General features: G+C 40.6%; 2 protein-coding genes across 4 annotated transcripts; both read left to right on the top strand.

Moving 5' to 3' along the window:
* Positions 1-122: 122 nt before the first annotated feature.
* On the top strand, positions 123-8,544 carry pik3r6b (phosphoinositide-3-kinase, regulatory subunit 6b). 3 transcript variants are annotated; one of them, XM_029438177.1, is made up of 19 exons: positions 123-232; positions 363-455; positions 1,792-1,895; positions 2,060-2,128; positions 2,349-2,484; positions 2,568-2,637; positions 2,728-2,911; positions 3,679-3,826; positions 3,919-4,011; positions 4,105-4,444; positions 4,863-4,959; positions 5,052-5,171; positions 5,456-5,560; positions 6,352-6,457; positions 6,724-6,797; positions 6,885-6,954; positions 7,047-7,099; positions 7,191-7,291; positions 7,379-8,544. In XM_029438177.1, the coding sequence occupies exons 1-19, from the start codon at positions 217-219 to the stop codon at positions 7,521-7,523; spliced, it is 2,124 nt and encodes a 707-aa protein (XP_029294037.1). In that variant the 5' UTR covers positions 123-216; the 3' UTR covers positions 7,524-8,544. The 3 variants fall into 3 exon arrangements, 2 of the variants coding, with proteins under 2 accessions (XP_029294037.1, XP_029294038.1); XR_003832693.1 differs by lacking the exon at positions 7,379-8,544 and having other exon boundaries at positions 6,728-6,797; positions 7,191-7,203; XM_029438178.1 differs by lacking the exons at positions 123-232; positions 363-455 and adding an exon at positions 651-701.
* Positions 8,545-8,821: 277 nt separating this feature from the next.
* Positions 8,822-14,241, top strand: mfsd6l (major facilitator superfamily domain containing 6-like). The gene is made up of 2 exons (XM_029438181.1): positions 8,822-9,025; positions 10,324-14,241. Exon 2 carries the CDS (start codon positions 10,345-10,347, stop codon positions 12,166-12,168), a length of 1,824 nt encoding a protein of 607 aa, XP_029294041.1. The 5' UTR covers positions 8,822-9,025; positions 10,324-10,344; the 3' UTR covers positions 12,169-14,241.
* The last annotated feature ends 780 nt before the right edge of the window (positions 14,242-15,021 follow it).

Below are 15,021 nucleotides of genomic sequence, written 5' to 3' on the forward strand. Positions count from 1 at the left end.
TACTGCCGACAGTGTTACTTAAATTATTTTTGCACAAAGCGTGCTTGTGTTTTGTTTGATTGCTCATAGTTACATTATTTCAAATAGTATTTGTACAGTTCAGTATATATCCGCTGATGTTTCTAGTTTTGAGCTGCAGATACAAAACACTCATTGTTGAGTTTTCGGGCACAAATGCGATCAAGTCATTGTTGTGAAATCTGATGAGCCGTGAAGATGGTTGATTCTACCGGTGAGTGTTTTCATTTCCTCTTGCAGTAACGAAACAAACTTGTTTAGCTGGTAACTTGGAGTAACTTGGAGTAGTAGAATATGATCTTGACTGGTTTCATAACAATAACACGTATGATCTTCATTTTTAGCCGACGTGTCTCTCTCGACTTTGGAGTCCAGCCTGTACGACAACGTCCAGACTCTTCTCAGAGAGACGAGCAGCCACATGGCTTCACAGAAAGGTAGCTAGAAATAAGGAATGTTAAGCCTATGTAACATTTCCTAATTAAAATGTCTAAAAACGACTAAACTTATGTTATATATTTTTGTGAATTTACATTATCCCAAATGTTTCCAACAATTTTCAAACCTAGAGAAATCATTTTAATGAAGGTAACTGTCCGTTTCATTTGGTCGCCTGTAATGGCATCGTATCCCCTCTACGCATGCGTCAGCATTGTGGTCGTCTGCCAGATGGCATCATAAATGTACGTTTTATCCCGTTTTAAACCGCATTGTTACTGTACATTTTTAACTATACAGTATATTGGAACCGGATGAAGGATTATAGTCATCAGACATCTGGATCTTAAGATATCAGAGAAACAAGCTGAGCTAATGTTAGCGGCAACAGAACTGTGTCGGAGAAACTTTGTTTTTATTCAGTGTTTTTACAGGTTTTAATCACCTGGTTCGTTTATTTTTGAGAGTAGGAGACCTCTGTGGATAATTCGGCTCCCTGTAAAAATCTCTTCAACAATGAACAATGAAGGAATCCTGACCACACAAAGCTGACTGTAATGACAGAAACTCCCATGATCCCGCGCAAACTCCTGTGTCACCTAACTGTCTTTTTTTATTGTTTTTATTGAGAAACGCCTAGTGATATTGTGCGTTTAAAGGCAAATATGTTTGAATGCAACCAATATTACCATTATTTATGTCTTTACAGTTAATATAAGGTGTAATGTCACCGGCCAATTAGCTTAGCTTAGCATACAGACAAGGGGAAACGGATAGCCTGGCTCATTCTGAATGTAACCAACTAAATGTCACTAATTAACAAGTTAGGATATAACTTGTTAATTAGTGACATTTAGTTGGTTACATTCAGAACGGTTTGTTTAATCCGTGGATTTGATCCCCTTTGGACAGAGCCTGGTTAGCTGTTTCCAGTGTTTTTGTTAAGATAAACTAACTATCTACTGGTTTATATTAAACGGACAGACATCAATCTCTTCATCTCACTCAACAAGAAAGCAAATACAATTATTTAAAAAAAGGTCAAACTATTCCTTTGAGATTTTACAGAAACAATAAGTATAATTTAGTTTAACACATTGTAAAATGAATTATGTTTCCCTTGAAAAGCTTTTGTGGCTTAACGACCTGTTTTGAGGTCTTGCAACAATCTCTCTATATTATCAAGATGATTGTATTAGATTCATTTGAATAATTATTTGAAAAAAGGGAAATTATGAACATTGGTCTACATACCCCAAGATTAATGGCTACATTAGTTTCAGTGTAATGTGCACAGTTGAATACAAAGCAAACTACTGTCTGTCTGCTCTGCAGGAGTGCTTAGATGGAGTCTTCAGAAGAAGCTGGAGGCCGATCCATCCTCCCGCGTTTCATTGATCAGTCTGCTGGTCAAAGAGTTGGACAAGATGCAGGGGAGTGTAAGCAATGTTGACGTACATATTCAACGTTCAGATTTCAAGGTTGAGTTTAAAATACCATGTAGATTTCCAAATGCTTGCGTGTTTCTCTCTTTGTAGACGAAGAGTTTAAGTAATTCTGCCGACATTACCTGAACCGTAACTTTTTGTTTAACAACTGTTAGATCCACAAGATGCGATCCTACACCCATGTCATCCCAGTGCTGCACACTCTCTACTATGTGGTTATTAAGGTAAGACACAACTGTGTGACTCTAACTCCCTCCGACAAGGAGGTTATGTTTTCAGTTTGGTTTGTCCGTCTCTCAGCAGGATTACGGAAACACAATGGTTAACAAAGCAAGAAAAGGCATGGCCTTGGCGGAGGTCTGCCCTCTCTGATTGGCAGCCTAGTTAGTAGGGTTTTCTGTTTTCTGTTTTAAAGTGTTGCTATTTCTGTACTTATCTTTCCAGTCAGGTGACATGATTCCCACCAGCGTTTACCAGACCGTGTATGAGTGTTTGATGAAACTGCTGATATTACCGTCGCCTTACTCTGCTGTGGCCCTGAGCGTTCTGAGAAACATCAAGATGGAAATGACCACACCAGGTATCAAGCATCAATTGACTCAATAGAGTACAGTATAAAATAAACACTCTTAACATACTTTATATTAATATACCTTCCCTCAGGCTCCTTATATCAGAGGAAAGTCACTGCAGAGCAGAACTTGAAGAATGATTATTTCACCGTGCAGGAAAAGTGAGTTTATAGTTTGAACGACAATCAACGGTGCTTTGAATAAACTTCTTTATTACAACTGTCCCCTATCTGTTTGCTGGTTTCCTGTAGAGTGTTTGTGTTTGCTGACCCGGCTGTGTTTTCTGCTTCACTGGAAGCAGCACTAAGAGCACACTTGGAGCCGTCCAGCTTTCTCAGAGACGCACCAACCATGGAGAAAAATGTGGTGCTACGTGTGCTGCAGACGGGTTTGGGGACAACCTGCCATATCTCCAGACTGACTCAGGCTCTGGAGGTAAGCAAGTTAATGAAGATGTTTTGGACAAAGTAATACAGATATTTTTAGCAATGCTAGTAGTGAGGGTGTTGAGATGGTAATGTCAGTCAGTCCATCCACTGGCCACAATGCCACAAGCAGGTCAAAGTTTTCCCCTTATCCTGAGAAATAGCTCAACATTTTTCTAGATGTCATCCATAGTTCCCAGAGGATATATCCTAATGGCGTTACTCATCACTTGACTTTTCCTCTAGCATGATGTTGACAAGGTGTTCAGACTTTTGTGAAATGTCTCAACAACTATTGGATGAATTTTCCATGAATTTTGGTCAGACATTCATGTTCCCTTTTCTGTTTATTTGTGTTTACTAATTCCAAGTAAACTTGAGAGACAACCATGTTACTCGTGAAATATTTATTAACAAAATAATTCACAACACACCAGTGTGCCGCGGGACACCGTCTGTGTTAACCCTTCATCATCAGTTCATTTATCCTACTCTTTGGTTTAGGACTTTTCTTTTTCTATCATCCTAAAACTGAGATAGTGTACATGGTGACCATTATACCTGCTGACCATTGACATGGTAGCATCGTAACTGTGCTAATGTCAGCATTTAGATCAAAGCACAGCTGTGCAGTCTCACAGAGCTAGCTAGCATGGCTTTCACAATTAGTCTTGCTGATAAATGTTTGCATGGGGCAAGTTTATTTCTCAATTAACTACATAAATGACATATTTATCTGTATTCAGTATCAGACCATGTATCTTATGTGTATTTCAGGCTTTAGGGGAACATATGGCAAAGACATATTTCGAGGAAGTGGTTCTAGCCGTGGAGAAGAGTGTGGAGCATGGTGCAGGTGGTCGTGCACACTATCTGAACAAACTACAAGACATTTACAGAGACATCTTGACTGCCTCTAAAGAAGGTATGTATTCTGCACTCAGCTGTTGTAGAACAGCCTGGTATTAGCAGAGATTGTGACAGGGCTGCCATGTTACCTTTACCCTGTTTTCTCAGAAAGAACCAAGATAGATGGTGGTTCTGTGTGCAGCACTGCTATGCCCTTTCCAGAGATCAACTTCCTTTTGTGGAGAGAAGAAGAGGATCTATGTGAGTCTATCAGACGCCTCTACTTTATATTTCTGTCAATAGCAGATCAAGTTGCTGCAGTAAAATTGTACACTAAATGTATCTTTCTCAAAGGGAATCTGCTGGCAAACTTTGCCATGTCTTCCTGCTCTAACACAACCAGTGTTGATGAAGAAGAGAGGAACAAAAAAAATTCAGCTCAGTCTGAGGGCAGTGACTTTGATGTCACAGTGCAGTCTCCAGTCAAAAGTAACGTGCCAGCATTCATACAGAGAAATGCCTATAAGAACAAGATATTAGCAGATACACTGAGCCTAATGAGGGAGAAGATGGACACATTTCCTGGAAGCTCTCCTGTTCATGAAGAAGACAGGGGCCGTTACACAGCACGGGTAGTGGTAATGGGGGACGATCGTGTGCTGGGAAGACTTTCTAGGGCTTATCACTCGATTCGGTGAGCTGTTGGTGTGTTCTTTTTCCAAATAGTGTTACAGCAAATTTGTGTATGTTTCTCCAATCTTGGAACCCATCAGCTATTGGTCTGACAAGTAGCCAGTTCACAAGCTAATTTTGAGCTAATAAAAAAGCTAAATTGGTTCCAAGATAGTGTTTCAGCCACTACATTCGGCCTATGTTGCTCCCCACATGGACTGTTTACCTGCATACAACCAAAACCTGCTCAAACGTGATTGGCCAACACTGCTCGGACTACAAACGGAAACCAGATCGCTCCGATACCAAAATCTTGTCCTGTTGTCCACAGAGTCTGCTTATGAACACAGAATCTGTTTATAGAGATCAATGTCCCTCAAACCTTTTCTGCATTTGCATTGTGTCTGTGCTCTTGTGTTCACTCCGCTTTCCATCAACAGAGAAAGGGAATCAAAACATCTTATTTTGACCAATAAACTAAACCTACGGTTTTACTACATCCCAGTCACTGATGTGGATCCTTCGCTCAGTTCACCTGTGAGTTACACTGAGTCACTCAAAGTAATGCTGACTGACTGCTATAAATGAAGTTCTCTATATGAACCTGCAACACCTGTTATTCCTCATAGGACAGCCCATGTCAGGGTGAAGGCAGATTGTCTCTCGCCTCCTTATTGGGAAGAGTGGATCCCTGGTACAACAGCAACGTCAACAGTCTGGGAGCTGCAATCTCCAAACTGGCTGGAAAGGTAACAATAGACTAGACAAGACTATGACAATGACTCTACAGCCACGCTAGCAGCTCTTTGAGGCTGTATTTAGGCACCGCTGTGCTTCGAGCTAATGCTTAATAGAGTGCTAACATGTTGATGTTAAACAGGAATAATGTATACCAAATTCAACAAAGTTTAGTGTTTTAGGATGCAAACATTGCCACCCATAGTGCCACTAGCATAGCTTAAAACACAACAGCAGCAGAATGTGTGTTCATCTGACACCTTCTTCCTTCGGTGATGCCTCCCTACTGCACCAGACTGATCGAAGCAAGTCAAGGCAAAACTTCTTCCTACTGGACACCCTGTGTTACTACCTTCGCTGTGGGACTCAGTCAGTTAACCTGCCACTCTATTCGGTTAAGGTACAGTGCATGATATTAAAATGTAAATGCACGCAAATGTCAAAGACAGAGCAAGGTTGGGTTTTCAAATATCAACAAAAGCAGCAGAAATATCACATTATCTCATGAGCAGGAGAACATTCTGTTAAAGACATAATGGCGTGATTGTATATTGTGGTGATGCTACTTTTACTTAAAGCTGCACTTATCAATTATTCTTTATATTAAAGGATCAGTGTGTAGGATTTATGAGGATCGATTAGCAGAAATGGAATATAATATTCAGAACTATGTTGTCATTAGTGTATAGTCACCTGAAACTAAGAATCGCTAGCTGTTTTCATTAGCTTAGAATGAGCCCTCTAACTCTGGCTCCAGACAGGGCTGTTCACATTTTTACATTACCTGAAGGCCACTGTAGTCCTCCGACCCCACAGAGGTTTTTACCCTCTTTTAGCTCATTGTTTAGTTTTTCCAACCCACAAACCCTTCTCTCGTCAACATGGTTTCCAGCCTCAGCAGACACACTAAGTTAGCGACTAGCTGCTAAAGAGACAGATATTTTTCATTAGTTGATACCAAAATTGGAGCTAAAAGAAGAGTCAAAATGGGATTTACATTCAGGTGGACAGACACACAACTCCAACTGAATGCTAATGTTGCAGGGGATACACGGAAATGTATGTCTAAGCTAATTCTGCTGCCCTCTAGTGGCCAGTATAGAATTAAAATACCTTTTCCATTACTGGTTAAAACTGGTTAGTGATACTTCACATGCACTTTCGGTTTGACTAACTACAGTATGTGTTCAGATGACCCGACCCAGCTCTGATGCATGTCCTGAGGTGGAGGAGGTGTTTGTGTCCCATCTGGAGGCAGACATCCCAGAGTTCAGACACCTCAAAGAAAATGTATCACGTATGTTTCTGAATCTCTTTCTGTGTGTGGGTGTGAATAGTGATGGCCTAGTGGTACGGCTTCCAAACAGAACACCGGATGGTTGTGAGTTCAATACCAGGGCTGCCACCATTGTGCCCCTGAGCAAGGCACTTAACCCTGAGTTGCTCCAGGGAGACTGTAGTTAGATCACTGCTCAGGATAAGAGTGTCTGCTGTAATAACCTGCTGTAATAACCTGTAATGCAATGAGATTCATTACTTAAAGTAAGGTGTTGTCTTTGACAGACAGGTCCTTTCACCGCCCAAAGAAGCCGACAGCCGTCGTCTTTGGGGCAGTCATCTCAGTCAGTTTCACAAAGGTACAGTCCTTGTTATTAATAGTCATACTTTCTGTTTAGTATTAGAATCAACAGCAGGATATGGGCTAACTGTTATATCCTCAACAGATATCTTTAAGCAGACGAGAATTGGCAAAGGAAGATGCACCCATGACATATGGCGTGGTGATAACATCAGGTTAACCTTTTGTATTTTTTTTTAATTGGCAGATTTTTGTTAATGCAAAAATAATGTATATATATATGAATAATCCTTGTCACTTTGTGTAGGTGAAGATCACCTTACTGTCAGGTTTAAAAGTGTGAACCCAATATACAACACAGTAAGACTTTATTTTATCATTATTACTACTTTCATTTTAAGTAATATTTACAGTGGTATTGTAACTTAACCTTTTAATGTTTTCATTTTAGACGATCAAAACCCAGAACATCAGCATCAAGGCATTGGAGCACCGAACACTCTCTGTGTGTCTGGACAAGGACTCACGCAGGACGTACACCGGCGTCCAAAGGTCGTTTGCGACACTACAACATTTATATTTCACATTTTCACCTTAAGCAAATTGAAAGTGATACAATGTAATGTTATTACTTTACAGGGTAGAAATTTCTCCGTGTTTGGACGCAGGATGCAGCCGCCGGTCCAGTTTCAGTGTCTTACATGACCAAGAGCTGCTGTTTAGCAAGTATCTGGACAAAGTCCTGTCGCTGCAAATCAAAACGTTCACTGGTGTGACCCTCTGAGGGACATGAGCTCTCCACTTCATGTGTGCAGATAATGCTGTACATAATGTTTTATCAACAGTAAATTCTGTGATAAAAAGTGTAGGTTTATCAAATGTATACTAATTACAAATGCTAAGAAGGGGGACTTAAATAATGTATGATAAAGTATTACCAACATTTATTTTCTATTTGACAAAATGCCTTTGTTATTGTAAAGTATTTTAAGATACTTTTTTTATACTAGAAGCATGCTTAAGTAATGCATAACTGTTGCATTTGATGCAGTTTGACTGCCAGGTTGAGGTGCTCGTTTTCTATCGTCCAGCTTCTTTTGGTTACGTTACATTAATTAACGATCCATTAAGTGTAAAATAATCTAATATACTCATAGTGACTCCCAAATATGAGGATTTGCTGCTTCATTAAATTGATTTAAAATGTTCTGCATTGAGTACTTTTAGTTTTAATACCTGATTGTATTTACATACTTTTACATAAGTAACATTTTCAACAGTATTTTTACACAGTGTGGAATTAGTGCTTTCTCTAAGTAAAGGATCTGAACAGTTCCTCCACCAATGTTTATACTTACTTCACTACATGTCAGAGGCAAATACTTTTTACTCTACTATATTTATTTAACAGTTACTGTACTAGTAGGTAGGTACTAGTTACTTTTCAAATTCAAGATTTTTATAATATAGACAGTTTATAAAATACAATGCAACGTTATGAATGAAACTACTCGACTGTATATGCAGTAGTTAAAATTATCTCCACCTTGACAACACTAAAATGCATCAGTATAATCATCATTTTTGAATAATACATTTATATATAGAGAGAGAGAATACTCTGAGGCTCATTGATACTTTCATGACATTTTGCTACTAATACTTGTGTACTTCCTTCATCCAGTCATGCATGTGTTGCATTGTTTAGGCCTGTGTGTTAAAGCCTTATTTTACATTTTAAATGTTCATCATGATGCCATAGTTGTTTGCTTGCAATGAGGTTACGAATATAAGCATGTAGGAATTTGTGATGTGTGCTGAGTTTGAAAATGTGGTAAATAAACTTTTCAACCTTCAACTGAATGTTTTTCCTGTGAAATAATTAGTGTCTTTAATTTGTACAGGTGAAGTTGACTTGGATGTGTTCTTTTTAAAATGTATTTATTAATGATTATTATCTATGGTTTATTAATTATTATTAATTAATTATACATTATTATTTATTATGTATTATTTATTATACCAATGTATTAGTTATTATCTTCTCAGTGCGACGCTGTCGTCTGTGGTGCAGAGTCATCCACGCCGTTAGGGGGCGCTGCCGTCGCGGAAAACGCTCTCAGGTGTAAACGCCGACACAAAAGTGCGTTCAGCGTCCAGACGGTAACAGGTGCCCTCCGTCAAAACACAAAAGATACCAAATCATGGATGTAATGCAGGAGTTCGAGGTGAAAGATGACCGGTAGAAAAGTGTAGAGAAGAGTGTGCGAGGCAGAGGTCTAAAAGGTAAATGTTTAACGTTTTTCTTTTCTTTTTTCTTATCTTTTACAAAGTTGACGTGACGTGGACTAGTGCTCCACATCTTCATATCCTGCTGGGAACAGGTGCATCCAGCCTCACAGGTGTTACTGAGCTGTACTTGTTTTATCATTGTTAATGCAAATAATCATACGATGGGCTTATTCCTTAGGACGCGCATTTTAACGTTAAACTCTACTATTGGATACACCACAACATAAGAGAAAGAATTAAGCAAACAATACAATAGTAAACATTTGTGTATTTATCTTTTACATTTTCTTTAACCACCCTTACAACTGTATTGTTGATTGTACTGCATATACAGTATACACACTAACCAAAATAAAATTAATTCATGAAATGTATTAAAGATTTATACATTTTTATAATATGTTTTAAAAAAGAGGACTGTGGTAAGGGCTTCGGGAATTGCTGTATAACAAGCATGCTTTTACTATTCTATGCAGAAAGCTTCAAAGTTCATTTTATTTACTTTGATAATTGATTAATTTTTAAGCAAAAATAGTGAAAAAGTGCCAAACATTCTCTGGTTCTAGTGTCTGACATGAGGATGTGCTTGTTTTACTTGTCATACAGCATTGTCAATTGAATATTTTTGAACTCAAAACATTTGAAGAAGTCATAGACTGATCGATTAACCCTGCACCTGCAAACAGAAATCAATCATACCTTTATTAATAGGTTGCCAAATAAGATGTATTTGAGGATAGAAGTATTGATTACTCTGATCCATGTTGTGCTCTGTTGTTCTGTCCCAGAACTGATCATTTGTGTATCAATTACTCACCTCGTGTTACCTTGAAATCTTGAAGAAAACTTAGTTTTTTCTCTCATGCCTAAACGGAGAACAAAGAATAAAAAAACAGAGAAACACTTCCGCATAAACAGGACTTGACTGGACAATAATAAGTGTATTAAAGAGTAAAGTTTTAGTGAAAATGCATGTGTTTGTGAGGTAGTGAGCAAACGGCTGGATAAATGAGACGTGGATTATACTGCACCAGATGTGTGAAAGTTTGTAAACGGATAATGTCGTTATAGTTCTACTGTTGTTAAACGCAGCTCCCATTTTCTTAAATTATTCAAGACTTTTCTGCGTTTTTGGATTATTCGTTCATTCGTGAGTCATGCGAGGAAAAAAGAGTTTTCTTTAGGAAATCAAGTTAACACGGGGTGAGTAATTGATATATAAATGATCATTTTGGGGGTGAAGTCTTCCTTTTTAATGTTTTATTTCCCATCTCTCTCTTTGTGTCTCCCAGTTTAAACCCGCAAGGCGCTCCATGTCAAAAAAGATCAGGAGAGACCGCAAGCTGCCAATCATGAAGAGGAACAAGCAGATCGACATCCAGCGAGCTCTCGCTCTGGCCGGCACCTTCAACTTCCTGTGCTCCTGTGCCCGAGCCTGCCTACTCCCCTTCCTCACCCTGTACTTCAGACAGCGGGGTCTGACTCCTGCGATGACGGGCATCATCATGGGCACCAAGCACCTCGTAGGGCTGGCCTGGAGTCCCGTGGCGAGCATGCTCTCCAAACACTACAACAAGAGGAGAGTGGTGATAAACGGCTCTCTCGTGTGTTCGGCAGCAGCGGCTCTGCTTCTGCTGTTCATCCCGCCTGCAGATGTGCACGCACAGACCGGCAACTGTAAAATGTCTGATCTGAGCAGCAGTCAAAGTCTGGGTCTCATGAGCAGCGCTGCACCTTCCACATCAGCTAGAACTCAGCCTAAACTCAACACAGCTCCTGTTTCTCATACTGCTGTCACTTTCCCTGCAAAGACACTCGCTGATAATAAATCTGCTTCTGTTTTGATGAACCAAACTTCACTTTATCAACATAATGAACCCCATCGTCAGTCGTCACAAGAAAATGTCAGTGCTGCAGAACCAAACATCAGCAGCTCCATCGTGCACCACAACATCAGCTCCTCAGCAGCGAGGAATAAGAGGTCAGAAGAACAGCAAGGGGGAAAGATGACTGAGGAAGAGAAAAAAGAGAGCCACTTTGAATTTCTGGGCAGCCTTAAGATGATGGACCCTCAACACCAGCTCTTCTTCCTGATCCTCATCATTGTGTCTGTGTGGGAGTCAGCGGCTGCCCCTCTGGAGTGGACGGCAGACGACGGCCTATACGAGTATCTCGACTTCGCGGATGCTTCGGACCGCTACAGCAGCACCGCTGTGTGGGGTTTGCTTGGAGCGGCGTGCGGAGTTGGAGGAGCGGGTTTGCTGGTGAGCCAGTTAAACTGTCTCGTAGCTGGTCAGTTCCCCAGAAGCGTGGCGCATTTCTACTGCTACGCTTGTATGGCAGCTCTGGCTCTGCCTGCGGCCGCATACCTGCCTCTCTACCTGAATAAGAAGCGAGACAGGGCCAACGCGCTCCTCAAAGCCGTGCAGCTGGTGCATGGCTCCCCCCACGCTCTGCTCTGCGCCGCCACCACCCTGCTGGTCGGGGCAGCGGGCTCGGCCGTGGATAACTTCCTCCTGTGGCAGATGCAGGATCATGGGAGCAGCGAGCTGCACATGGGGCTGTCTCTCGCCCTCGCTCTGCTCTCACAGGCCACCTTCCCTCTGCTGGCCGGCCGGGTGTCCAAGCTCCTCAGCCCGGGAAGGGTGCTAGTCGTGGGGGTTGCGAGTCTCGGGTTGCAGTGCTTCTATTACTCCTTCCTATGGGGGCCGTGGGCCGCCATGCCCGCTCAGGTGTTGAGCTGTTTCAGCAGCGGAGCCCTCTGGTGGGCTGTGAAGGTCCAGTGTGAGGAAGTGGCCACGCCAGGGGCGGAGAGGAGTGTGAGGAGGGTCTACAGCACATTTTCTCTATACCTGGGGAGCGGGCTGGGGAGCTTCGCAGGAGGGTTTGTGGTCCAGAGGTTCGGCCTGCCGTGGCTGTTCAGAGGAGTGGCAGTGGGTGTGATGCTGTGGTGTCTGTGTCTGCCTCTGCTCCAGTGGAGAGCCCCCCGCAAGTGCAGGATTAACTATTCTCGCCTTTTGGCGGCTGATGCAAGTGAAGCCAGCGACTCTGACTCTGAGCAGGAGAGAGACTGGCTTGAAAAAGCAATGGAAGACGACAGAAGCAATAACAAGTATGGGAGGAGGATAAACCACTGAACTCCACAGGGATGGAGGGCATTTACCTTTACAAAATCAAATCATTGCATCGTATAGAAATAAGAATTATGAATCTCCTGTCACAGACGTGTCTCGGGCTGTCCTCGACTAAAGTCATTCTTAGTCGACTAACACTCGATTTGGTCAATTATTCGATGTTGATTTAATCGACAGATCTGTAAAACTGAGTTTCTCCAAGAAGAATTGTGCAAAAGCAAACCTTTGAGTTGTGTGTTTACCAGAGATGTGCTCATAATGTTCTTGGAAATAAGTCCTTCAGCATGAAAGAAGCATAAAAAGATGTATAATCTATAGGAATACACTCAACTCAATACAATATGTTCTGGGTATACCATTTGATTTTATTTAACAAAATGAGTCAAGACAAATTGTCTTAAATAACAAAAAGACTTAATTAAATTTCCCTAAACAATCAATCTTCTCACTGGTTTCATTTTCGGAATTATTGAAGCTAAAATACTGCGACAACTGTCTTTGAGAGTGACATCAAAAGTAGATGGCGTCCTTTTTAAAAAGAGTATCGCGATTACATTTTCATCACACTCATTTCAATCTTCACATATTTGCATCGCGATTTAAGCATCTGACGATTTATCTTTCATTTCTACTAATCGACTCAAGAAATCTCAGTAGACGAAGACAAAACGACTAATAGAGGGCAGCCCTAGACATGTCGCTCTTTATCAACAAAGGTAGCACAGCCCAAAGCAGCTCATGGACCGACTCTGACTGGTTTAAATAAATCAAATCTAACTGTTGACTTTTTTCCATCAGAATGAAATGTTGTGGTATCTCATGCCATTTTATAAGTGATCATCTGTGCTGATGGGGATTCATCTCTGTGTCACCCGAGCCTCTACAAATGCACCTTAGCATCAGCAATCATTTTTATAAACAAACAAAGTAGCAGGATGACACCATGTCAGTAGAGACACTGAAGCCTCTTTCTCGCAGTGCAAACACAGACGTGTGCACAAGGTGAGGCACTGGCGTCCTCACCACACCCAGCCTGTTTATCTACAGCTAAAGTCACCGCTGTCACTCATTGTGTTTGTGCCTTATTTATCTGTGTGAACTCACAACATGATTAAACAAGCTGAAAGGTGATCGCTTCTAAGTTATGTGTGTTTAACTGCAGTTCAGCAAATTCAAGTTGAGTTGTAAGATTCCCGTGTTATAGGTGTGAACAGTTTCTTCTTGATCTGAGTCAAAAAATGTTTGTCCAACCTGTTTTTAGGAGTGAGTTTCCTCTTGTCTAATGGTCCATTTGTACCTGTTAGGAAACACTGCAGACATTTGTTTAAATGAAGAAAATCAAATATACGTATGTGTCCTCTTACCTGTAGTGCTGTTTATCAATGTAGATTGTTTTGGTGTGAGTTGCAGAGTGTTGGAGATATCAGCTGTACAGATGTCTGTCTTCTCTCAATATAATGGAACTAGATGCTCTCGGCTTGTGGAGCTCAAAGTAACAAAAATACATTAAAAAAAGTTCAACTGTCTCTTTCTGGAAATCATGACCCGGTTAGAGGAAAAATATGTGTTTTGTTTTTTTGGGGTGAACTTTAAGTTAGTAATACTACATTTTGATTACTTATTACGGCAATTTAATGCAGTGAGGTAAAATTGATGACGATCTAAAACGCTCCTTTAATGTATTTTCTTTTGTCCAGAAAGTTTCTGTGTTGCATTTGAAAACCTGTTACAGACCTGATTACTGTGAAGAGTCAACCACTCATGCTAAAACAATGAGCCACTTTGTATAGCAGAAGCATCGGGTGTGTGAGTCCAGCATGAGCTCCTCTTGAGTAATATTCTTACACTTCACATGAAGTGCAATCAGCAGCCAAAATAATTGTTTGCTTTGGGTCCAAATGATGTAATTCCAGAGAACTGCCTTCAGACTCATTGCCCAGCAGTGTGGGATAATTGTTACTGTATTATTTGATGTTCTTCTGTCCTGTACACTGAATGACAAACCCTGCTTGTATCTGTGTACACACAGCTGAGGAGTGATTGAATGAATAAACCTCCCCGGGTGTGGGACTGATGCATATGTTACAGTGGTGTCTCCTGCAGATGCACGTTGCACTGCCCACACATCTGGCGGGGGCCCTCAAGGGCCTGGCTGCTTCAAGTCAAGTCAACACCAATATGTCGTTAAAAATATAATGTTATAAGACGTCTCGATTCTCCTGAGGAGAGGGATGTCGTGGTCACAGCGCAGCAGACCGTTAAAATAGTAGATGTCTGTTTTAATCCTTTTAGGCCATAATGTGAGTCAATACAATTGCCGTCTTTGCTTCTCTCAATGATTTAAATACAGTAGTGGGATGCAACAAAGTACATTTCTCAAATACTGTATTTCAGTAGAATTCCACGTATTTGTACTTTTCTTGAAGATTTCCATTTTATGTAACTTTCTGACAGTTTTTGTTTCTTTCAAGATTTCTTATACTCTTCCTGCCCAGTGGGAAACTATGTATCTCCAATTTTGGTAACTGGATGTTTGTGATAAGCTAAAGGATGAGGTGTTGAGAAAATACTTGTTCCTTAGCTAAATAAACTATTTAAAACCCTCTTGGATCAGCTGGAACACGCACTGTCACAAAGTACATGCTATTTTCCTGGTTTCCTGCACAAAAAAATAAAAATGCATGTTGTTGCTCATCATTTACGTATTCCAGTGTTCCGTTGTTTGTTGTTTTTTCATAAAACAAGTTATAAGTTATGTAAACAAACTGGTATTTAAAGGGTTACAATTCTAAAAATGAGTATTGAAACGTAACTCAGTGAAAGTGAAAAATAATATTAACATATTATCATTAATAT

Source organism: Cottoperca gobio, chromosome 8, assembly GCF_900634415.1.
Source record: "Cottoperca gobio chromosome 8, fCotGob3.1, whole genome shotgun sequence".
NCBI lineage: Eukaryota > Metazoa > Chordata > Actinopteri > Perciformes > Bovichtidae > Cottoperca > Cottoperca gobio.